This window comes from Trematomus bernacchii, unplaced genomic scaffold (assembly GCF_902827165.1).
Source record: "Trematomus bernacchii unplaced genomic scaffold, fTreBer1.1, whole genome shotgun sequence".
NCBI classification, from domain to species: Eukaryota; Metazoa; Chordata; class Actinopteri; order Perciformes; family Nototheniidae; genus Trematomus; species Trematomus bernacchii.
The window spans coordinates 6,114,369-6,140,227 of NW_022987869.1; the positions used below are offsets into that span (position 1 = coordinate 6,114,369).

General features: G+C 38.4%; 1 protein-coding gene across 3 annotated transcripts; it reads left to right on the forward strand.

The window, feature by feature from the left end:
* Positions 1-435: 435 nt before the first annotated feature.
* si:dkeyp-113d7.10 lies at positions 436-25,384 on the forward strand. 3 transcript variants are annotated; one of them, XM_034113752.1, is made up of 7 exons: positions 436-2,003; positions 12,567-12,854; positions 14,076-14,414; positions 16,347-16,582; positions 17,149-17,320; positions 17,951-18,037; positions 25,192-25,384. In XM_034113752.1, the coding sequence occupies exons 1-7, from the start codon at positions 1,613-1,615 to the stop codon at positions 25,254-25,256; spliced, it is 1,578 nt and encodes a 525-aa protein (XP_033969643.1). In that variant the 5' UTR covers positions 436-1,612; the 3' UTR covers positions 25,257-25,384. The 3 variants fall into 3 exon arrangements, with proteins under 3 accessions (XP_033969643.1, XP_033969644.1, XP_033969645.1); XM_034113753.1 differs by lacking the exon at positions 25,192-25,384 and having other exon boundaries at positions 438-2,003; positions 17,951-23,959; XM_034113754.1 differs by lacking the exon at positions 17,951-18,037 and having other exon boundaries at positions 439-2,003.
* Positions 25,385-25,859: the final 475 nt, after the last annotated feature.

The window sequence follows — 25,859 nt, forward strand, 5'->3', positions numbered from 1 at the left end:
CCTCTACTACACTAATGATGTTTTCTGTATGTTCAAATTACTTTGGCTACTTTTCTTTAAGCTTACATATGTTACATTTCTTTCTCTCCACACTCTTACACTTGGATCACCACCTTTGCCTTCCTTAGAGAAACAAACAGAGCTGAGGCTGATTGGAGGTTTTTTTGGCTGACGTGGAGCAGGGAGGTCCGGTGGTTTTATAAGGCGTGAGTTCCCGTATAGGCCTGTATATGTGGCTAATCCTATAGGCTGCTCCTACAGACTTTTTATTGTGTCCTCCTTGGAAACCAGTCATTCCTTAGGAACGCTTGTTTTTTAGGCTGCATGGAGATGAGAAATTACCCAGAGAGGAAACACATGGGTCCTGGGGTGTGTGTGTGTGTGGGGGGGGGGGGGGGGATAAAGAATTAAGAGCAGACAGAAAGTGGATTTGCCACTAAACCTCTACAAAAGACAAAAATATACACAACATGCCTACAAAGACACAAAATGACCATGTCATACACAACATATAGACAAAAACTGACTGCAAAGAGTCACACTGTTACTTCATAGAGACAAAAAATAACCACAAAGAGAAACAAAATCATTACGGAAACACAAAATGTCTTTGAAAACACACAAAAGGACTTCAAAGACAAAAAAAAACAACCACGAAGAGACAAACAATGAATACAAATATACAAAATATCCCTAACAGACACCTAAAATAAACTACTACAAAGAGGCACAAAAGGGCTTCAGTCTGCACAAAATCACCAAACAATACACAAAATGATGACAGAGACATAACATTATTACAAAGATTCATAAATTAACGACAAATGAGACACTCCAACACTACAAAGAGACACAAACAATCACTGAGACATACACAAATTAAAAGAGGCACAAAATGACGACAAATGAGACACAAAGACTACCAAAAGACAGAAAATAACATAAAAAGACAAAATTATTACATAGACACACAAAACAACTCAGAGAGACACACAATGACTACAATGAAACAAAAAATAAATGACAACATTTAGTATCAACTAACAATTTTACAAAAGTGCTTTCTATGCAAAACATAAAGAGGCATAATTTATGAGTCAATGTCAGTAACTCCAATAATATCACAAGATTGTTTTAATTAGCCTACTAATGTTGTTTAAATTATAATTTAAAGCTACAGTTCTTAGTCCGAAGTGCTTATATAAGTACCATTATTGCAGTGTTGCAGCCTCAGTGTGTAATTTGTGGGTATTTTGCAGTAATAACACGGTCCACTCCTGACATTTGGGAGTGTTATTCTCTGAAAGCCAAAATGGCGAGGTGGCTTTCTGCAAGGGCGCGAGCGTGCACGGCCTAGACATGTGGGCGGTAAAAAGCTGCTGCGCCTCTACTCGGGACTTTCCGGCAGATCCTGCAAAGGAGCAGAAGCCGCGCGGTGCGCGGAGGCAGAGACGGCAACAACCGGAGGAGCCCAGCCGAGCAGCCGCTGTCACCACGAGCGACCCGGGCTTCAGTTTTTACAAAGTTTTCCCGGAGACACAGGGCAGGTGGGAAGCCTGGGGGCTCGGGTACAGAATAATGAGAGAGCCCTCTAACCGGAGGGGGCGAAAACATGAACGGGGCCGTGTACATTTCGTTTTTCCAGGGCCAGCTGGAGTCCGTGCTGGAGCAGGTCGTTCAGCTCGCCGTCCAGGAAATAAGCAAGACGGTGGGCTCGAGCCTCAACACGCTGCTGCTGGAAACCGCCGTGAAGGAGCAGGAAAACCGCAGGCTCCGGCTCCAGGTGCAGACGTGGGAGTCGAACCAGCGCAACAGCAGCAAAAACAACGGAGGGTCCCCGGTGGCGGGTAGGAACAAGACTGGCAGGGCGGCGGGCGACGAGAGGGCGGACAGCGGGAGGACAAAGCCCGAGCAGCCGCAGCTATACTCCCCCGCCGGGCACGGCACCGAGACCTACCTCCACACCGACACACGCCGCCTGGAGCAGCGGGGACGAGTCGTTGGTAGGCAGCCGTTACACAACACGCACATTCACACATAGTCACGCAAACAAACAGTTGCGCGGGGGCACTCCTCCCTGTGTGTATAACAGCACGCACACGTTGCGTAACTCTTCAGGCCGATTTAAGGTTTATGAGTTCGGAGAGAAAGTGAGGCCTGCAGGTGCTCAACAAAGATCCACGCATGGGCTGCTCCTACATGTGCAGCCGGACAAAGAGGCTCCAGACGGGGAGAAATATGGCTCAGGGAAGCTTAAAATGGATCTTAACTTTATAATTGGGGTTTTTAATTGGAGTATAATAGAAAAGAGATTGGTTATAATGGCAAACCAGGACTCATTTCTGTGAATAACATGCTGGTTTAATTGGACTATAATCAGAATCTGGTTTAGTGCCAATATGGTTACACAAGGAATTTGCTTGTGTGTAAAATTGTGCACACATAAACACAAGTTGTACAATAGGAGCACTTAAAGGACCATTTAAAAAAACTAGTATAAAACTTAAAAATATGTATTCTATTTAAGTGATGATATATTGCACAGAAATATCAACATGCAAAAAAGGAAATCAAAATAATAATTTGACAAATTGCCCCTAAAGGGACATAGAATCCTCAGACTGGTGCTGGATGGGTCTGTGACCACATAGAGGTTGAATCAGCGTTTCATAGGGGAAGAAATTAACCGAGGCGGGATAAAGGAGGCAAACAAAGATGTGGCACAGGCGGTGATATATTCAGATTTTCTGGAATGTGTTTTTTAGTAATTTCACGGGTGTCAAGTCAGATTCATCATCAAGAGAAGCACCACCACCATATGCCAAAACATGTCTCCACAAGCTTCAATTTGTAGTCTCTGGACCAGGTCGACGAAAGGTCTGTCATGAATCATGATCGGGTATGATAGAAAACTTCTGATGCTAGTTACTACTAAATTACACAAAACAACCTAATAATAACAATTTTTCTAGCGCTGGCCGATATGGAGTATATCAGAATATTTTTTACCAAATATCTTTAAAATTATATTGTGACAATATTGTAGGGTGGACTATTAGTGCTTTCATAAAATGTTCACACAATGAGAAACAATTAATAAAAATGCATCACTTTGCTCTAATGCAGCTTTTACAACGAAAGAGAAGACGCGTATTACGATCTCCAACAGCTAAGACAATGTCTAGTCTTATATCAGAATGTAAACATATTATTAATATATACCGCAGCCCTACTAATTGGGTCAATACAGGCCAGGGTTGTCTAAAACTGAAACTAAACGGTTCTCTTATTTTGTTTTAAAACCAAAATATAAAGTTTAGGTTGATGCTAAATTCATGAGGTCATTTGCACTTGAGGAATAAAAGTCAAACATTTTACTCCTTATAATCTCAAAATGTGTAAATACTGAAAAACAGAGTTTAATAATATAAAATCTTGTTAAAAGAATGAATTTACTGTGTACTCTGCACAAGGGGGGTATATTAGTGAGCTCTGTTTCAGAAAGACTTCCTCTTCCTGTCAGGATATGAGCCGAGCTGTAAACACAGATCCAAGATGGTCGACGGTCTCCGTTAACATTCTAATTTAAAGCATTTTATTGTGTGAAACAATGAGAGTTTTTCACAGGAAATCATGCTGTGTGTGTTTGTCATGTGACAATTTGAAGGAAATTAATTTTAGCAATCAATCTATCTAGGATTTGTTGCATATGTAATAATTTAATCTTTAAAAACCGAAAACCATGACAAGAACCAAAGAGTTCCCAAACGAATTAAATAACAAACTAAAAATCAACATTTTTGAATATCTTTTTTCTAAGAAAAAAATGTTGAACAAAAAAACACAATATTCAAACAGCATCATATACTATATTATTTACACTAGGGATGCTCTGATCGATCGGCAACCGATCGATATCGGCCGATACTCACTCTCTACCGTTCGATCGGTGCTCTCTAAAAATGCCGATCGCGAGAGCCGATCGCATTACGTAAAATTATGACGTAAAATACATGACAGTGCGCGGCAAAACAAGCTCGCCAAAATGGCTTCACCAGTCTGGCAGTATTTTAAGGTGTCCGAAAAGGACAATAAAATAGCGGTATGTGAAGCAGAAATCCTGCAGCTCCACCCGCTGTGACGGACCGGTGAGCGGAGCGAAACACACACTAAGAGTTAGACCTAACACACTTAGCTATTTTATCTACCTCTGGAACTAGCTAAACTAGTTATAAATATGTTTGTTCTTCACTGTCGGGTCACTCATTACTGGATCAGTGAGCTGCATGAGATACTGACAGGCTGTCAGGAGAGAGAGAGAGAGAGGGAGAGAGAGGAAAAGAGAGCGCTTTCGCTAATTTCTCCCGTGTTATTATCCAAAGTTAATGTAAACTTGAATAATGTACTTCATTTGAATGTAATAATTATGTTGGTTGTTTGTGGAAGCATCAGTGAATGAGCCCCATTAACTGGGTTTTAAACATCACTTTAAATGGAAGATCCCCATAGACCCCGCCCACTCGATCGGATCGGCGATCGGTATCGGCCGATACTGATTCCGGCGATCGGCCCCAAAATTGGCGTTCGGAGCATCCCTAATTTACACTATTAAGAGGATATATTTTTCAGATTTTTGCATATAGCTTCATATCAATACGTGATTTAAATGAATTTTTGCAAGCTGTTTCTCCTTTTCTTTGATAAATGTCTTGGAACTATTATTTCATTATTTAAAATGGTTGACAATTTACTTTTTTTTCCTGATTTGCTAATCCATATATTAACTTTGTAGATTTGAAATTGTAACTAACAACCTTTAGATGCATAAAATATGTGTCGCCTTGATTTAGAAAATGATGATACTTTTGAGACTTTTTTTATAACAAGATAATTATTTGCATGAAGTCTCAACATTTTCCAACTGGAGAAGTCACTGTGATTGCCCTCTTTTGCGCTACAAAGGCATAGAGTATACTCGTATGGTTTTATTATTGTTGCTAGCACTTTCTGTTCCTACAATGGGGACCGTGTCCGTCCGCTATCTGCAACTTAAAAAGCTAGCTAGATCATTGATCAACAAAATGTCTTTCCTCTGTTTTCACCAGCGAGGTAGTGATGGTGCCTACTGTTGTCCAGGGGTTTCCAGTCAGTGCAATACATGTCTTTTGAATTTCTCCGCTTTTTGCCTTTTCACTGCCTTGTGATTCATGGCACACATCCGTGCTGGAATTACACGAGGAGGTTGGGGTCAAACTTTGTGATTAATATTCGTTATTTTTGTTTTTTAACGCGTTACGGATCGCGAGAGATAACGTTGACAGCCCTCATTTTTATACATGACCTTACAATGCGTGTCACACGTGTGTCCCTCTGGAGGGAATATAGGGATTTTAGCCTTTGCATACCATTTACATGCACAATAACCTAAATAACACACTAGACGGAATGGAAAACCTTTAAAAGCTAAATAGGGCCTCTTTTAAAACCAATAATAACAAAGAAAACAACACCATATGCATACATTGTGCAATCAAAACAGAGGGATTTAGATTACAATGACATCATGTGTTTTGGATTTTACTGCTGTTTCAAAGATCTTGGATCTTCACTGTAATTGGTATCGACTGCTAAACCTCTGGTAGCGTGACATCCCTCGAAATAATCTCAGTCACATTCAGACGTGTTGGTGTTTGTTTGTTTGGGTGTGTTTCAGTCTGCAGCACACACGCATGCCAAACACACACACACATGGAAAGACATGAGGCAGAAACATCCTCTGACAAGGTCGCTTCACTCTCACGCATGCATGCACACATCTGCACACTCGAACGCAACAACACGGCTGACATGCAAAGTCGAGAGAAAATTGAGAGCATCATGCGAAAGGGAATGCAGCAAAATAATCATTTTATTTTGATTACGTTGTTTTCGTAATCGTTGCAAGTCAAAATCGTAATCGAGATTAAAATACGATTAATTGCACAGCCCTACTATGATGTGTTTTGCTCAAAATACCAAAGAGATCATGCATTTTAGACATCCCTCATATCCCTCTATTTAAGCCCTGTTATGGCGCAGTTCCACTGCAGCGCGGAGCTCGCTTTAAGCGTGCCGTGTCGTGCCGTCCCCTTTTTTGGTTGTGCTTCCACTAGGCCAATTACCGGCGCGGCACGGCGCGGGGCCACTTTTTCACCTCTTTTCTGGCCCTAGAAAATTGTGGTTCTATCGGGGCCAACAAACAGGGCTGAGTCGGGCTGAGTATGCTAAACTAGAGAGAGGAGCGCTGGCAAGAGGGCTAGAACTACAACAAGATGGACATATTTGACCGTGATTTAATTGTAATACACGTTTCAAAATGATGCCGAAGTAACAACATACTGATACCGGTTAGTAAAAACCATGAATTAATGCTTTGTCAAGTCTGCAGACAGACGGCAGGCGAAAAACCTTTTAAAATTCGTGTTTTTCTAGATGGAGATTGGCTAAGCTAACGCAGTATATGCCCCGACCGTCCACACTCACAACAACGGCCTATACAGACATAAATAAAGCAGCGACTGTATTCACCATGACACAGGCAGTCTGTGGTGTGTACTTGTTTAACTTTTGTCGAGTTTCTGAACATATATAAGGAGCTGTGAGCTCTGAGTGCTAACAGCTAACGGCTGTGTTGTGTTTCTGGATTTCTCATTGAAGATGACGTCACGGCTCCGCCTACACTGCGTTACTATAGTAACTACCCCAGTTCCTAAACTGTAATGGAAGCGCAGCATGAAGTGAGTCGGCCCTGTTAAGGCCCAACGCGGCCAAGCCGTACCGAGCCGTACCGAGTGTGGCCGAGGCCGACCGTGTAGTGGAAATGCGCCATTAGAGAATTGCTGATTTGGGTCCTTAGCTTGAAAAAAGAAAAAAAGAGGAGGGGGAGCTAATGCGTGCTCAGAATTCTACGAGATACTCAGCTAAATGCTGTCGGGATTAAATGCCATATCATGTTCCAAACCACATCAAGGATTATTTCTGAAACAATATGGAGCTCAAATGCTTTTTCTCTTGCGGGTTTACTACAAGGTGAGTTCCTTTTTTATTTCCTGCTTCTTTACCAAGTGGCAAACTCTGGGGCAGAGCCGGGAGGCCAATAAGAAAGTGCCTCAAACTGCAGTTCATCTAGTGGCCAGTAGGAGCAGTCTGCAGAAGGGAGTAATTTCCATAGACCCCCATGTTAAAATGCCCAACTTTACAGCAGAAATAAACATGTTTACATCGTGGTTCAAAAAACCATATTCTCTGTATAGTTAGATTCCCCCTTCATGACTATGGATTGGGGGGTGAATTTTTTCTCAACTCATCGGTTTAATTAATATTCAGTCTTAAGGTTATGCATAAATTAGGGCGTGGTCACATTGAGTGACAGCTCTGTCAAGTGACTGCTGCTGTAAGCTTCTTGTCTCTCTGCTAGCAGCTCCGTGATGCGACAGGGACTCTGCCTGCTCAGTTCATCGGGGGGACATAACTTGAACTCGGCCGTGTTTGTTTGTTCTTCATGCTTATATCGGACTATTGTGACTCGCTCTGCGATTAAAACAGACGGTGCATGAATGCGGTTTTGCGGTAAGTGAAATTTGAGTACTTTATTTATGTGTTTACAATTTTAATCAGCTACGTAATGAATGTTAAAGCTTGGGTTAGCGTGTTAGCGAGTGGTAGCTGGCTACATCTGTGCTAACAATGCTAATCGTAGCCTCCAAGTTAAAACAAAATAGAGAAGTGTTAAGTGTTAAGCGTTAAGTGGGATAAAACTGTAGAACATACGGCTTCTGTTTGAGGTTGGTAAAATAAAGTCATCCTGGTAACTTAGAGAGATATTTTATTATGTAGGTAACTTTATGCATCGCTAAGGTTAATTTAAATTTGCTATGCTCGAGTATGTAGACAAGCTAACGTCAAAGTAGTGTTGAATAGCAGCGTAGTGCATGTGAAATCAACCTCACAATAAGATGTGTGTGTATATTACAATTATTAATGTCATATTTCAAGATGATTACTTAGATATTACAATATGGTTTGTTGAGCTGGAGTTCATTATTGAGCTTACACGTTAACGTCACAGTCATATCTGAAGAACGAACCCAAACTTTGTTGTTTTATTAATTGTATTACCAAATTGGTATCAAATAAATAGTAAGCATTGGTAATACCAATGCTTACTATTTATTTAATTTTCATTACACTTGTGCAACCGACTAATTGTGGCTGTAGAACGTGAACATGTAACTTAATGCCTGCATTTAAGGACGATGAATAGCCTAGTCAATGCTTTAGGGATGATTTGTTAAAGATATTAGATCAGACGTTATGTGGGCTTCAGTTCAAATTAAGCTTATTCATTGCATTTCATTTGTTCTTCCAAAGTTACAGTAAAATAAAAAGGACCCTGACAATACACAATCCAACATGTTCAACAGAAGAGAATAAGTTATATTGTTTGTACACATGGTACTTTACATATCTGTTTGTTTAAAGTGTCCAGGTGATGCAGACAGGCTGGACCAGAGAGTGAGAGATAGAACTGGACTCCTCACAGCAGTGAACTTCAGCACAGGTACAAAGACTCTTTTTTTTCATACTGTACAAAGAATCAAGAAAGATATTGATTTTAAATAAATGAAGTATTGACTTTAATACACTGATATACATTCCATTAAACATTACTAAATACTAGATCACCTACAAATCAGTGAAGTTGAGGGTTTTTTACATGCAAAAAGTTACATTTAGATATTAACAAGCAATATGACTGTCAGCTTTCTAATTTAATGTATTGAAAGCAAAGCTATTTAACACATAGTGAGAACTGCTACTATTCATCTCTCAATATTGTCTGTAAAAAACGTGGTAAAAGTGATTCTTTCAGTGAGACAACAGAGCAAGCTTCTACAGTTGCACTAAGTTTTGATAACAGTTATATATTATTTTGATAATAAAATATATTTCAATGTTGATGAATGTCATACTGTTCATTCATTGTCTTTGTAGCTCACTGTTGAAATAAGAAAAAACATTACAATTACAAAATAATTATATCTACAGCCCCTAAACACACAAACACACCTCTTTCATAAATAACACACTTGTTCTGCAATAATATGTTTTATGTTTCCTGTCATTTTTGTTAGGAAAGGACATGCCTGAAAGACACGATTCAACATTTTCTCCTTCTCTGAGGGTCAAGAAAAACATCCAATAGGAAAATTAAAAGCTGATGTTATGAGATGTTAAGACCAGTACAGGAGATTCACTAAGAAACTACACTTTTATTGTGAAAACAAAGATCTGCACACCAAATATTTTTGTAGTCTATCATGACCATCATTTGTTTGTGACGCTGCACCTCAGAGAAGGTGTGGTTATTGTCAGGCTTATAAAGTGTGGCGAAAAACACAGTCAGCTGATCGAATGCACCTATTTCCACATCTATACTCCATCAGCTGATTATTTATATTTGCCTCACTTTATGAGCTTCACAACACCTGTGCCTTGTACCGCAGAGTTTGCAACGTCACAAATAAATGGGGCCAATCTTCAGTCAGATGTGAATGTGTAATCTAACATTTTCAGTAAGAATAATGGACAAAAGGAGTGCAAATTCAATTTATTGAAATGTGAACCAAAAGTTAATCAAACATGTTTTAAATAAAAAGCACATATGGATAGAAGGTTTAAACCTATTAAATGTATATGTAAACACATTTAGTCAAATAAAGTGACAGACTAGGCCTGTGCAGTTGGTATCGGCGATGCCCAGCATGGGCTCCTCCATCAGGCCTGGTCCTCTCCGGCCAAACCAACAGACAGGATGTCCATCCCACTGAAGTTTCTCCCTGAAGTCTCTGCAGCTCTCTGGACACCACGCTGTCTCAATCCGTCCACACTGAATATGAGCGGGGAAAAATGAAAATAATAAATGCTTTACACAATAAGAAATATAAAGTTAACTGTTGAGTTGCTCAGTTTTTTTTAGATTGTCAATACTTTTACTGTATAACTAATATCTCAGGTTAAGAGGCACCTTCAAATAAAGATTGGTCTTTAAATACATTTAGTTGATTTTGTCTTTTGAATTGTTTGTCTAAAGTCAAGGATCATGGGCTGCAGTCGAATAGTCCATTTAGCTTAGGAACCTTCCTAACCGAGTGAAATTACCCGGAAGTCCCTCAGTGGCAGCCATGATAAGTGCCGTTCGAATTCTCTAGATGATAGGAAAGGAGGTTTCAAACTTCCTTTATAACCTCCTTTAGCTTAAGGACCACTGGACCCCCCTCGCCGAAAGGAGAGGAGAAAATGCTGCCCCACAATGCCTTGCAGCCGCAGCATTTGCCGGCACACAACAGTCGGCCGTTCACGGAAACAACCGATTATGACCGAGAAATGATATCATGAAAGTTACGGTGCTTATTAAGCTTTTTAAAACGTATGTGGTAACTTGCCAAAGTGCTTTGTTTTGAACTTTCATCAGTATTATAATCAAAAAGAGAAATATGAACGTTAGTTTTTACCGAAATGATCAAATAAAGTCAACATTTCACAGTCTTTACTGAGCTGTGTGGGGTTTGTTCAATTTTTAAAAAGATGTTTGAATGGTGATATACACAGTGATAGATGTTAAGGACTAACGTTTATAATAAATACATTTGTATTGCTTTTAAGATCTTTTCATAGTTCATACGTATTGGGATCATTTGTATTAATGTGGACCGGAGGGAGAGGGTGACGAGCATAAGTTTCACTTTCCTTTTTTATTTCAATTCCAACTTTGGTCATGAAGAATATGTTTCTCTGTTGTCCACGTTCATAAAGCATAAAACAACAGCATCAGAGCACGGTGCAGAGTCTCTAGATGAGTTTACAGTAGTCCCTCATTCTTATTATACATCCATGTTGTAGTCCGCTGTATAGAAAACTGTAGTTTCCATAGTTTTCCCACAGCAGCAGACGCACATTTATGACGTCCGCTGGCGCATCATAAACACGTCGGATAGTGAAAGTGCAGTCGGATTCTCTAAAGTACCGCAGTCTCTTCTCCTAAATCCTTTTGAATTCTCCTATCCACTATCCCTTAACCCCATGACGTTTCACACAGAGGTCAAGGGATAGACGATAGGGTTAGAATTTAGGAGCTGATTTTTGGACTATTCGACTGCAGCCTAGAACTGGTACTTATAGTTTTAATGATAGTCTGGTTATAATGCTGTTTGGAGGAGGCATCACAGGTAAGAGCACTAACTAGCTACCATCACATGTACCTTAGCTTGACTTAAATGTATTAAACGTATAATTAAGTGATAGCAAAATATAAATAACTAATGTCATGCAAACATATTAATATTTGCTTGATTCCAGTGTTGAATTTAGCACAATTGCATACAAACGTCAAGGGATTTTAAGATTCTGAAGTATTATGCTAAAAACTCAATAACTTAGTTTATTATTTATTGTTTTGCTGAATAGTTTCATGTCCGCTTACCTTAGAAACGTAAAATGCGACGGCAGTGTGCAGACGGGGAGCATATTAGCTTAGCTTGGTAGCTTCAGCTAGCTCTGGAGCTTCCAGCTCGGTGGCAGCAGGTCCCGCCTCGGCTCCGCCTCTTTGCCCTTATTTGGATCAGGCTGGAGCAGGCGGGAGTTGGACTCTGACGTCACTGTCGAGACGTTAGTGGCCGACACCGCCTACTTTAGGCTTCTCACACATGAACAGATTTCTATAGTTTTATTTAATACAACTATTAATTGTGACTTAACATACTCCTGATATAACACCCGATTTACTCCTTTTTAAAGCTCGATTTGATTTATTGAACGACGAAATTACAATAAGTAGGTTTACAAGATAATTTCAATATGTGCATGAAACAAATGTTTTTAAAGAAAGTGAGGAAAAATAAACAAAAGTGTTCCGAGACGTTTAATCTGATTTGTAAAATAAGTGCCCCTAGCGTTGAGTATAGAGAAAATTGAATTGAAATGGTTATAATTTGGATAATTGGTTGTTTTTTCAGTTATGATCAGGACTAAAGTTTGTTGAACACATTATCTCAGTAAAAGTAGAAAAAAATACCTATAACTCAGTTGGCATTGAATCGTTCTACAATTATCTTTTAATATGAAATATCTTCATAGCAGTTTTACTATGTGGACATTTTCCCCCTAAGGATGGCAAAGATTTTTTTTTTTTATTCAACAAAAAGTTTCTCAGTAAACCTTTGTGTTTTATTGTTGAACAATAAACCTGGCTACTGATTATGACTCGAGGCTATTTTGTAAAATGCAAAACAATTACAGCTTGTTTGCATATAAAACCGTTAATCCTTCAACATACAATACATTTAAAATAAAAAGGAAAATGCATAAAATAAGGCAAAATACATTCAATTTGAATGCAGGATTAAGAAAAAATATATTTAAAACTGAATGTAAAATCAAATATTGTCTGGTAGAATAAAGACTGTTCTAATATATGATAAATTATAGATGATGATGGTGTCCCTTGCCCCCCCCCCCCCCCCCTGCAGATCAGCTGAAGTCTGTGATGGAACAGGTGTTGGACTTCGCGCTGCACGAGCTGACGAAGATCGTGGAGGCTTCGTTTGACGACCTGCTGCTGGAGATCACCAAGATGGAGAGCGAGCAGCAGCTGCTGGAGGAGAGGATGGACAAGGGTAGAGGAGACAAGGGGAGAGGAGGAGCTGGGGGTCGGAGGAGGGGATCTGAGAACGACTCGGTGTCCCCCAGTGGGTCTGATGACACCCAGGAGGAGCTGGCCGAGGCCCCCGTGTCCAAGGAGACGCCACAGGCAGATGGTGAGCCCCCCCATTCAATTTCACTGAGGGCCACACTTGAAAATGGAAATTGGTTTTTTTAAACGTAGGAAACCTATATATTTTAACGACTCGTCAGCAGCAGCTGATCTCTCTCTCCCGTCAGATTAGACTTCACTTGCGTTTATGTCCATATCGATCAGATCTAGCTAATGATATGACTACCTGCTTATCAAGACACCTAAACAATAAGCGTCGCTATGCAACCGGGTGAGGCCACAAAGTATAGCGCAGCATTATGCATTTGTTTACATGCCTACCGGAACCCCGAGGCATTACCAACAGATCAACGCACAATCAACCCATACAGGACATCTCTTTCTCCACATTAAGTGTTAGACATTAGAATGGACTATTCTTGTCTGTCACATACTCTTTTGTCTGTCACATACTATTCTTGTCTGTCACATAAGTGGCGCAACTGATGCGGTATTGTGCGAAGGGAAAATTATTTTGACCGGACATTTTGACCGGAGAGATTTGGATTTGCCGGTCTTCAGCATATTTTACCGGTCAAAGTCCGGTAATTACCGGCTAACGGAAACTCTGTTTGGGACTTTAATAATAAAAAGTGTAAAAAACAAAACAAGAGGCCCCACTATGTTTTTTGGGGTTTTCCCTTTCCTATAGTGTGTTTTATAGGTTTGTTGTCCACCTCCATTGGAGGCCTCAGAACTTTAGTTTGACACGCGTGCTCCAGGCAGGTTCCGTGGAAGGAAATGCATCAATCTCGTTCACATTAAGAGCAAAATGAGGAGGCTAGACCTATGGAGAACTTTGCCACATTCACCCGAGCCTTTCCAAGCAGACCTTGAGGAGTTTGCTGCGCCTTGACACAGACAGACTACCAGGGCCTGACTGATCTAGTCCCCAACTCCGGGGACTTCCGGCCGGGGACTTCGGGTGGCAGTATACGCCGTGAAGTTGTTTGCGGCCTGCCAGTAAACCCAAAGCAGAAGAAGAAGTGACGTCAGCGGCTCCCTCAGGGACTTATTCCAGTGTGAACGCGATTTACTAGATAGTTCCAGGAAAGAAAAGTTCCGGGGAAAAGTTCCGGGAACTATTCCTGGGAAAAGTACTTGGTGTGAAAGCGCCAAATGGGCCCTCTCTTTTTACATAATAAGAGTACAGAGTTTCATCCTTCCCGCCTTCTCTCCTCTTTCTCTCCTCCTTCCTCTTTTATCTTCCCCCTCTCCCCCTCAGACTTGGGGCGCCCCCCTGTCCTCTCCGTCGCTCAGGACTGGGTTCCCATCCTGGACAAGGTCTTTGGTCAGAAGTGGTGCAGCGACGTGTGGCAGATAAAGGAGATGGATGGAGAGGCGGGGGCCGGTACAGGGCGGGGTCTGGGTGAGGGCCGGGTCGAGCACGCGGCCCCCCTCTCCAACCGCTCTGTGACCCTGGAGCCCTCCCCCTCCTCCCCCCAGCAGGACCCCCGTTGGACCCCTCTGGAGGACATGGAGGTGTTTTCTCCAGATGAGGAGGCTGCAGGCAGTCAGAGGGACACCTCGGGCCCCCGACATGGACACCCCCACAGCCCCACAGGTGAGCCCGAACTCCTTCGGCTGTGTGACAGGAAACACACCCTCTGCACACAAACACATAAACGGAAACATCACACACCTGAGAGAGCAGAAAACAGAGGCCAGTCCAACAGACCCTGGATATCTTTGAGTTCGCTGGCTTAACTAACCCTGACAAACGTGATCTGGCTAAACGGTCCTTTGGTGTCGTTATCAACTCGGTAAGTCAACCAGGGTTTCTAAGTCCGGCTGAGAGCGGAGAAAGAGAAAAAGAGGCAGAGTTAGCAGCATTTGATCAATCCCAAACATGGAGAAGAGTACTGACAGTGGAGGGTGCTGCGTAATGAAAAGTAAACTATAATCTTAAACTATTTTGAACAAGTTAAACTTAACCAGGATGAAAAGCAACATAGTTTCAGCTGCAAAGTTCAGGAAGAAAGTCAAAAAGAAAAAACTCTGACTGTGTGAATGACTAAACTAACTGGTGTTTGGCCAAATATCACTGCTCCATCACACATAGAAGTATTTTAATTTCGCAAGATAACACTTGCATTATCCAGTGTGCAGCACTGTGAGACACGGCCACATACAGCTCAGGAGCTGACACAAACAAGTGAATTTATGATGTAAAATTATGTGAAATGAATGATAAGTGCGACATGTCAGCTTTGTGTACTTATGTTGTGGGGCATTGTTATTAATTAAAGTAACCTTGCTTACCGCAAATGTTTTAAAAGTCAGATCATTCTGAATATGGGCAGTGATATTCATCAGGGTAAAAGCACATCATTAGTGTTTTATATTTTCCTGCAATAATGTGAATACAGGATAGAAAGAAATACTCACACTTTGTTAAACTTGGTGTTTTATTTAATCTTTCTCATTTAATCAACCACAGTACTTGTAAAAAAGTTAATTCGAAGTATTTATTGTTTTTGTTTTGCTACTCCTACTCCATCTCAGAAGGAAATATTGTACTTTTTATTGAGTACCTAAGTTACTTTGCAGTTTCAGATTACTAATATGAAATATAATAAATGAATATTACAGACTAAACTACCTTATCTTTATATAAAGTATTTAACATGAGCTCCTTTATTACCAACTGCAAAATGAAAGTGATGAACACATTAATGGATCCAAAATTATAACAAAATTAAATAATATATATATAATACTGCAAAATAAGTACTTTAAGTATATTTTAAATCTATTACTGACGCGTGTCTCTCAGTACTGCCCTCCACTGGACAGTTGTATTATAATGATTTATAACATTAAAACACTGACGGGGAAATCTTACTGCACAGTTTGTACTACAATACAAGCAGGATTTTAACCAGTACTGTATTTTCCCAGTGTGCATGTATTACTTTCTCAGCAGTAATCTGATTACCAAAGGTGGGAAGTAACTAAGTACATTTAAGTACTGTACTTAATGTACCTTTAATTTTAGTATTATATATTTTTTTTACCTCGTCTGTACTGTCCTGTTTTCACTCTCACTCTGTTGCCGCTCTAAAGCCCTGAATTCCCCCATGGGGATTAATAAAGGTCCATCTTAACTTAAGTACAACTTTGAGATACTTGTACTTTACTTGAGTATTTTAATGTTATGCTACTTCTACCCCACTACAATTCAGAGGTAAATTGTGTGCTTTTACTCCACTGCATTTATTTATACATTAAGTTACTTTACAGATTTGGATTAATGATGTGAAATATAAACAACACTTAAATCAGACTTATGATCATGAGTACTTTTACTTTTGGTACTTTAAGTATATTTTTATGCCAATACTTTTGTAATTTTACTCTAGTAACATTTTATATACAGGACTTTTACTTGTAACAGAGTATTCCTAAACTCTTCTACTTTTACTCAAGTACAATATCTGAGTACTTCTTCCACCTCTGCTGATGACCTTCCTCCCTTCTTAATGTTTCTCTGCAGGCTCTTCTGGCCGGCGCTCCTCAGCCTCGATGCTTCATCGCCTCCTCACGCTGCCGTCTCAGCTGCTGGACGAGGAGGAGGACGCCGCCAACGACACGCTGGTCGCTCTCGCCATCGAGGGAGTCCACGACCTCCGAGAAGCCATCGAACCGCACCGCCTGTTGCCCCCACCCAACAGAGAGGAGGACGAAGAGGAGGAGGAAGAAGAGGAGGAGGAGGAGGACAAAGGGAGGAAGGTGAGTGAGGAAACAAGCATCTTTCAGTATTTCAAATATATCAAATGTTGCTTGTTTTATCAATTGTAAGTGAAATAATGATTATATGTTGTAAGTTATGTTTTTGAGTATACAAACTTTTAATATTAAAAATAAAAACATGATAGTGTTGTGTAAATAATCCAGCACCTTTTGAAATGAAAGCTTCCAGTTTTAAATTATTATTTTTTTTTTTAAACTGCAGATATTGTTTTAAAAATGTGTTTTTATTAATGAATGCACAAAGCATGGACGCATGTCCTAAAAACAGATATTTAAAAGAACTTCCCCTTTCTTACTGATCTGTGTGCCAGGAAAGAGGTTTGTTTTTAGTTTTCAAATAAAAGATACGCTTATTACAGGTTCATTATAACAAAATGTCATCCCATACTAGATTTTATGTTTGGTGTCTTAATCAATTTGTTATCTCTGTCATTATTAATTTTAAGTTGTTATTATAAGTTGTTATTGGAGAAAGGATCAACATAACAGCTGACTTTTTCATGTATCTATAATATAATATTTGTTGCTGTGTCCTGTGTGAGCAGAAGAAGCGGCGGCGGGTTTGGTCGGAGTGTGAGGAGTGCGGCCGGAGGTTCAGCCGGATGTCTCTCCTGAAGGCTCACCGGCAGACGCACGCAGCGGAAAACACGGCCGCTGTCGACACGGCGTCCCCTGCGCCCACAAGCAACGCATCAGCGCTCCACTGCTCCACCTGCGGTAAGAGGTTCTCCTCCGCCACCCGCCTCCACAGCCACATCCGGGCCCAGCACCCCGGGACCCGGACCTGACCTCCAACAAGAAGCTAAACAAAGACCACAGCAGTATCCACAGAGCAGAACCAGAACCATGAAGGGAAACTCATCAGGATCCCACTCCAGAACGCTTTGAAAAAAACAAACATGACCAAAGGGATAGACCGGTTTTACACTCTAAAGTACTTATATTCTGAAATATGGAAGCCAACTCCAGGCCTTCTGTAGAGCACTTTATTATTAGAGCTGCAACTAAATTATTTATTCCACTATTTATTTATATTTCCCATTAGAAGTTACTGTATGAAATTACAAAAAGCTAAAGTGAAGATCCTATCAACTGAAACAAAAGTTATTTTTGTATTACTATTTTACAAATTGTTCAAGTAGCACTAACATAATGAGAAAACATAAACTTTCTTTTGATTTATTTCCTAAAAGAGGGTTTAAAACAAAGTTGAACAATAATATCTAATATTAAGACCCTCAAAACATAAATTATTATTTTAAAAAGATTAAAAATCACCACAGATAAAGATTGAAAAGAACTAAAATCTGTCTATCCCTTGTCCTTGGTACCCGACAACCATTTTAGAGCGTATGGAAGAAGGTCACATGATGATCACCCAGGACCAGAAGGAGTCCAGGTCCAATCTCGGTTCTGCCTTGGATCCGGCTCCAGGTAGACATTACAAACACAGATTTATCAAGTTCAGGTGCTGACAAATCGCTTACTCAAGCTCCATTTCTTTTTTTCTTTTTTTGAGTATCAAAATATTCAGCTTTTTTCCACGTTGATCATTTTGAATGTACATTTTCAAGCCAACAAAACACTCAAAAAGCCCATAGACTCGACTCCTCCATCGGATTCAGTTTTTTAGCGATGGGGTCCGACATGTAAACAAACAAATCTGCCAAAGAGGGAAAAGATTTATTTTATTTCACCATTGAAATGCATTGCTATAAAAGATAAAAACTGTACTACTATCAAAAAAGGGGAAGATAAAATTGAAGTGAATAGGTTTAAAGAAAAAATGCTTTCTTATTTAAAAAAGCATAAAAGGTAGAACATGTAGAGATTATTCCCATTCTCTGCAACTAAAGGGAAATGTTCCTATTTCTAATTCAATTATAATAGGGAAACAATCTAGTGGCTTTAAATAAATAAAAAAGCCAGCTTTGTCTAAGCCCCCTTTGTTAAACTACTGTTATGATATGCTATCTTTTATTTTGAAAATAAGCTTTATTGGGGCCCCCTGTTAATGTAGTATTACCAAATTAGGTCTTTTTTATTTTGAAAATTCGACACTCCGGGCCCCCTGTTATACTAATGTTATACGGGGGCTTTTATTTGGAAAATAGTTTGCTTATTTTCTCCAGGCTGCAATTAAAGAATGTTTTAGATTAAACTATTTGAAAATAATAGTTTTTAAAAGGTTTTTCCCCTCATTTAACTTTCATTTAATCATTTGAAAAGTATGTTAGATATAAAAAAAAAATGTAAGTGGCTTTTTAAAAATGATTTTAACTCTTAACAAATGTTGAAAGCTGAATAGATTTGATAAAAAAAGATTTGTAGACATCTGAACTCCACAAAACACTTATTAATCCCAACTCTGGATTTAAAACGGGAAATAAAGAACCTGAACAGGGAATAATTGCTGAGTAAGCATCAAGAGCGGAGATGAAAAACCTCATGTTTCAAACTCCTCCTGCTGTACACGCATCTCCTCTTCTTCTTTTTAAATCCTGTAAAATACCCTCTTGGACACGATACGGGGCCCCACCTCATGAGGTGAGTTTGAGTCCCAGCAGGAAATTTTATTTTTTATTTTTGTTGTTGCAATAAGCTTGTGGCCTCAGCAGTCGGACGGTCGGAGCTTCCTGTTGATGATCGTTGTTTTTCTCCTTCTCGTGTTGGATCTGTAATACGTGAATTTGCAGGAAGATTGATTTTTCTATCCGTTTTTGTTTCAAAGTGCCCTTTTATTGTTTCTCTTAACAGACTTATTTTTGATTATCGTCAGGTGCATTTTTGTCGTCAAGTTTTTGCGAGCAAAAGGAAGAGAAACTTTGTCAGTGGCATCGATTGTTTTGGACTCAATGAATGTGAATCTTTTGATGTACAGTTTTTACTTTACATACAGAACTGAAGATAAAACGAGAGAATAGAGGAAGGTTTTTAAAATCTGCAACGGTTTCCTCCTCTGCATCTTTCTCTCCTTGCTTACATCCTTCCTTCATCCCTCATTCTTCAGTTAAGCGACCTCATGTTAACACACGGATACCTCCTGAAAAAAACACAACCACCTTTTTTATATACGATTTCTGATCGTTTACCTTTGTTTTTTTTTCTGGCTTCAACTAATTAACAACTAATTTGCTTTTATGTGCTTTAATGGATCTGATCTGCATTGATTCCCATTTGTGCCAGGCAAATAATTTACATTTGAATTAACAGTATGTTTTTTTAATTGAAAGATGTTCCTGGCAAAACAAGTAAGAAGCTTCCATTAAAGATTTTAAATATAAATGACAAACAAAATCAACTTGGCCACACATAGTTTACTACAGAACATGTTTTTTGCTTCTATAAATATTGTCATCTGATTATTACATTTTCTTTACTTATATTAATCAAATCTGTATGGAAGCCCTTAACTGCCAGGAAATTGACAAAATAAAGATAATAAACAAAAATAGGAGTCGATAACTTAAGATGCCTCAATGTTGAGTTGTATTAAAACAATACTATACAAACCTATAACGATTGAGACATTTTAGATCCATTTTTTAAAACGTAAATTAAAAAACGCTTATGAAACACCAATTCCACAATTTGCTTTATTAATGGCTCCTAGCTTTTTATCAGTTTTTGCGTTTTTCTAGGGATTTGAAAAAAATGTACTATGAGTCAGAAATGTAAATCTATATTTAGTATAGTAATGCTGTCCAAGAAAACAAAAATGAGTTGAAAATATAAATCTCAGAAAATCAACAAAGAAATGTTTTCTGCAAGAAATGTTTTCTTTGATGGCTGTTTTCTACAAACTGGCTTCACATTTTTATGATTTCCTTCACTTAATGGGCATTTAAAATATGGTAGCCCATTGGTGCCAGGGGAAGAAAAACATATACAGAAATAATACGTTTTCAACTATGTGAAATCTATCAAAAATGAATAAACAGATTAAGTGGATAAAATAATTTGTTCCTTTAATTTCACTAAAAGATCAAAATTAAACTGTGAACAACTAATCTAAAATGCCCCAACTTGTGTTGGTGTTTTTTTTTTTTAATCATTCCTACCTTTCCATCTGTTTGTGACTTTATCTTTTGTAGCATGCATACGTCAGGAAGAGATGGAGGGAGGGATGTTGGTGACTAGAAGGATTAGATGAGGGATATAAAACTCATGATTTTCATGTTTCTGCTCCGCGATGCTTCAGCACGAACAATCGAGACGTATCCATCATCTTTAAGCTTTGTAAATGTGCAAACTGAACGTTTTTCTAGCCTCAAGGTGATTCTGTTTTTACTTGTCTTGAAAAGAAAAATATGTAAGCAATATGAAGCCAAAACTCTGCCGAGCGGCTGGAGTTTGATTTACTGTCGGAGAGAGCTGAAAGTAGTCGTGATGCGCAAAAATATCACCGTTTTCGAAAAACATGTGATTTGATTTTGCTGCAACATGACCACGGGTGCTCTCCAGTATAATAATTGTAATTTGATATATGCTAATGATGCCTAATAATAACTGATTAATTGAACTGCCTCTACTTTAATAACAAAAGCTAATTATCTGCTCTGCTAACATCTGAATGACCGTACCGCATTTCTCCAAACGCCTATCTTTTTTTTAATTTGTTGTACTTTCAGCCTAGTTCACACATACCCATAGCCGAGGGAAGTAGGGGTGCTGGAGGTGCTGCAGCACCCCCTGTTGGCCAATGGTGTACATTTGAAAAACTGAGCGACCACCTAAACAAAAATGATTAAACTACATAAAATAGTTATGATTTTACTTAAAATAAAATTAGCCGTATACAGTAGCATATAATAGTCATAGTATATATTGTAGGGCTTTTTTGCCGGTTACTATTATGTTCATGTTACTGTTGAAATCTCTCCCCACTTTTGGCCGCACCCCCTAAGTAAAATGACTTCCCGCGGCTATGCACATACCTCATTTTATTTTGTAAAACATCTAAAGTGTTTTAAATGTTCCTCACCACACAGACCTCATTACCTCATTTGACTACAATTATGTGTATTTTTTTTTTCTGTTTATTATTTCTTTTATATGTCTCAAAAACGAAAGCTGTCGGGTGAAAAATACAAAACTGCAAAGAGATAGTCTTTAAGGATTGTTTTTTATTATTAAAAAAAACTGATTTAAAGGCCTTAAATAACAAACTATGACATGTTTATTTGCCCCAAAATATGGAAGCCCATTTATGCCAAGATAAGTAAATGGTTAAAGAACCTTTTTCAAAAATACTAATGTTGGATAAGAATTCAGGGACAATTTGGCAATGGTTAGAAATATAAAAATGTTTACTCACTGTGCTATAATTTTAACCTTCAGGTGTATTTCATAATAGCTTATAGTTTTTGACTTAGAGTCTGACTTTAGTTTTCTTTTTATGTTTGAATCTTTCCATTCGTTACACTTAAAGTTTGAGCGCTTTAGAAGCACTTAAAAGGGGAAGAAAAACAACATAAATGATTTACTTTCGGAGAAGATGCAATTAATAACAACGGTAGGATAAAATGAGATGAGAACATAAAATTGTAATGATATAAAGTTAAGTAACCAAATGAAAAATATGAAATGTGCGAAAAAGCACCAAATTAAATATTGTAAAAAAACTATTATTTGAGATGTTCTTTTTTAAATCAAAAACTCACAAGTGAGTAGTTATCTGGTTTTTACATGCCAGCTCTGTGAATAAGCTTTCAGCTACTGTCGGAGAAAACCTTGTATCTATAAATGTGATCTTACGTTTCTCACTGAAATAAAAATCTACAATGAACTGTCTGTGACAAATGGAAAATGGCAGAAAGGATATGAGGTTTTTCTCCGACACAATGGGACCTTTTAATCAATCAATGCTTCACCTGTTGTTGTTTACAGAACACCATAGAAAAAGAGAGAAATTCTGGTTGAAAATACGTAAAAGGGAAAATTGTGAACAAACTGAAAGGGACCTCAAAGAGTGCAGACCTGCGCTAAATTAAATCATCCAACCCATTTCATAAAACATCATGCTATTAATGTTTCTGTTGTTCCTGCTTACAAACAAATGCAAAGGAAATTATATAGTATTTCAAACTGACATTCACAAATTGTAAAAGTGAGTACGTTGGATTTTATTTAAAAAGGGATCTTATACTAATATGAGTAATACTAAGCCAGAATTATACAGCATACATTGTCACAGCAAAGACCTTTAGTAAATTACTGAATTAACATTGACAAGGGAATAATATTAAATGTTAATGTCGTACTCAAGACTTTTATAAAAACTCTTCAGGGTGTTGTTGCGATTATAATTACCAATAATAAATTCCACCAGATGGATTTCATGTGTTCATATCACAGAGCAGATCCCGGCTCCTTTGATTTTCATTTTATATGGCAGTTTTCTGAAAAGTGGTTATGTGGTTCCCATTTGGAGCGATGATGTTTCAGCCTCTCCGTTAAAACTACGGGCTGAGAAAAGAAGGGAATACAAACTTTACGTTTCAGCAGAGAGGACCTCTCTCTTTAAAAAAAAAAAAAAAAAAAAAAGGGTTCCTTAAAATCCTTCATGGTTAGTTTGTAGAAGTAAAGCTGGAGTTAATGGAACTTCATGCCGGGGTTCCTCAGGGAACGATTCAAGGTCCTCTTTTTATTTGATGCAACGCGGGAATGAGGGGTTGAAAGGGATTGTTTTATTGATTTCAAATGTTTGACTTTAAGCAGACTGTGTGTTTGTATTGACACAGGCAAATGTGACTAATGTTTAAGTTTTATTTTTTAATTTTTAAATATCTATTTCTACTCCCTGTATAATCTCAATGAACTGACTTGCTCTTGTCTGTCGAAGAAAGTTCATATTGTTCTTGGATTTGATGCAATACTTTTGATAAAATGTGCCCTTTTTTTGTAATTTACCAGTCTAATAAAACCAAATCTTCAATAGTTTCCTATTTTAAAAATGACATTTAAAAAGTGCTGAAGTTGAGTGGCAGGCAGTTGAAGCTTCGGTCAGAAAAAGGAAACTTAATGTTAAAATCAACTCAGAGTTGATATGACCTTTGACTTTTTTGTGACCTATGTCAGTTTTGAGTTAATTATTGCCAACTTTCTCCATCATTAACCAGTGAACTATAGTAAATTCTCACTGTATGTTTGGCTGTTTTTGTGCCCGTGTTGATCACAGCAGCACCGTCTGAATGTCAAATATGCCACATTACAAACTGTCTGCCATGATAATGTTATGATGAAGGCTATGGTGATGGTGCGTTTTTTAATTTCTATTACCTGTTTTAGTCGATGAGACCGGGTACTTTTTAGTGTTAAAATTCAAGGAAAACCAATAAATGTTCACAACGACCAGCCTGGCCTGAAGTGTCTGATTTACTCTGCTGATGGGGGAACAAAAACATTTTTCTTTTTAATTATGCTTTTTGGGGGTTTTCTGTACTGTGTTTATATAGGTTTCTGTGCATGTAAATGGTCTGCAAAGGCTAAAATCCCAAATTCCCTCGAGAGGGAGTTTTTCTCCAACACACACCTTAAGAAACCCCATACTGCTCAGTAATACTGTGAAATGTTGACTTTATTTGATCATTTCAGTAAAAAAGTAACGTTTATGTTTCGCCTTTTGGTTAGGGCTGCTCAATTAATTGTATTTTAATCGCAATTACGATTATGGCTTGCAACGATTACGAAAACAACGTAATCGAAATAAAACGATTATTTTTTTATTATTATTACTTTTCTTTTTCAATTGGTTTTTCAGTTGAATTATACTTAAAGTTCAGGGTAATCAACTGTTAAAAACATACTGTTCAAATTTTTTTTCTCCAATAAATTGATGTTTTCAAAGTAAATGAATCGTTATCGCTTTTAATAATCGTGATATCTATTATTGACCCAAATAATCGAGATTATGATTTTTGCCATAATCGAGCAGCCCTACTTTTGGTGTTGAACGGTCAAAACAAAGCACTTTGGCAAGTTACGGCACAGGGACTATAAGCACAGTAACTTGCATGATGTAATTTCTCGGTCATGATCGGTTGTTTCCGTGAACGGCTGAATGTTGTGTCACGGTAAATGTTGCGGCCGCAAGGTATTGTGGGACAGCACTTTCTCCTTTCCTTTCGTAAAGGAAGGTCCAGTGTTTCCTAAACTAAAGGACGTTTCAAAGCTCCTTTCCTACCCTCTAGTCTAGAGAATTCGAACAGCTCTTTTCATGGCTACCACTTGGGTATGACCGGGTAATTTCACTCCGTTAGGAACCTTCCTAAGCGTAACTGACAATTCGAACGCAACCCTTTGTTTATTTCTGTAACATAGTGACATCATTACACTCGGGCTTCTATTGGCTAGTGCAAAATACAATTATGAACCTGAAAATGAGCCGAATTTCTACTTAGAGGATAAGAAGATTCATAGAAACTCCTTTTAAAATCACATCCGACTCCTATTAAACATTTGTATTCTTGTGAGAGACTAAATCAACTGCTGCTTAACAGCTACTGAGGTATTACATTACATGTTACTTGTTAGACGCTTTTATCCAAAGCAACTTTCATACTCAATACTGTGGACAATCCCCACAGGAGCAATTTGGGGTGAAGTGTCTTGCCCAGGGACACAACGACATGCTGACTGCAGTGAGGTCTGAACCTGTGCCCCCCTGATCCGAACACCAACGCACTAGACCACTACGCCAAGCGCCTCCCTGGTATAAAACAATGTGACTAAATAACATTTGGGATTTGTGACATGATTAATAAATGGATTTGTCTCTTGTTAAAACTATATATTTTTTCACACTCCTAAAGATGTTATCTTTACGAATTTAAAGTTACATGGTTGAGCAACTGTATAAATGATCATTTTATGGGTAAAGGATTATTTTAATGCAAGAAAAAAACGAAATACCAAAACACAACTAAAGACAAAGCTAATTAAAAAAAAGTATAAGTTGTTGCAGCTAGTCTAAATTGAACATAAACAAAATAGTTGATAGTATATGTATTAATAAACAAACTAAAGTTAGTCTAAATGTTTTCTGCCAATCATATTGCCTGGGGTGTACATTTCATGCAATGTGAGAAACTAATGGTAAAACATGATTTTTATACTCTTTTCCACCTGTAGTGTGTTCAAAATGTATGAGTTTTACAATACATGATTTTACTTACATACAAACTTTCTAGTTTCATTCCTCTCTATATTCCGAAGCGTTTTACAGAGGGCTTCGTTCAAATATCATTTAGAGCCT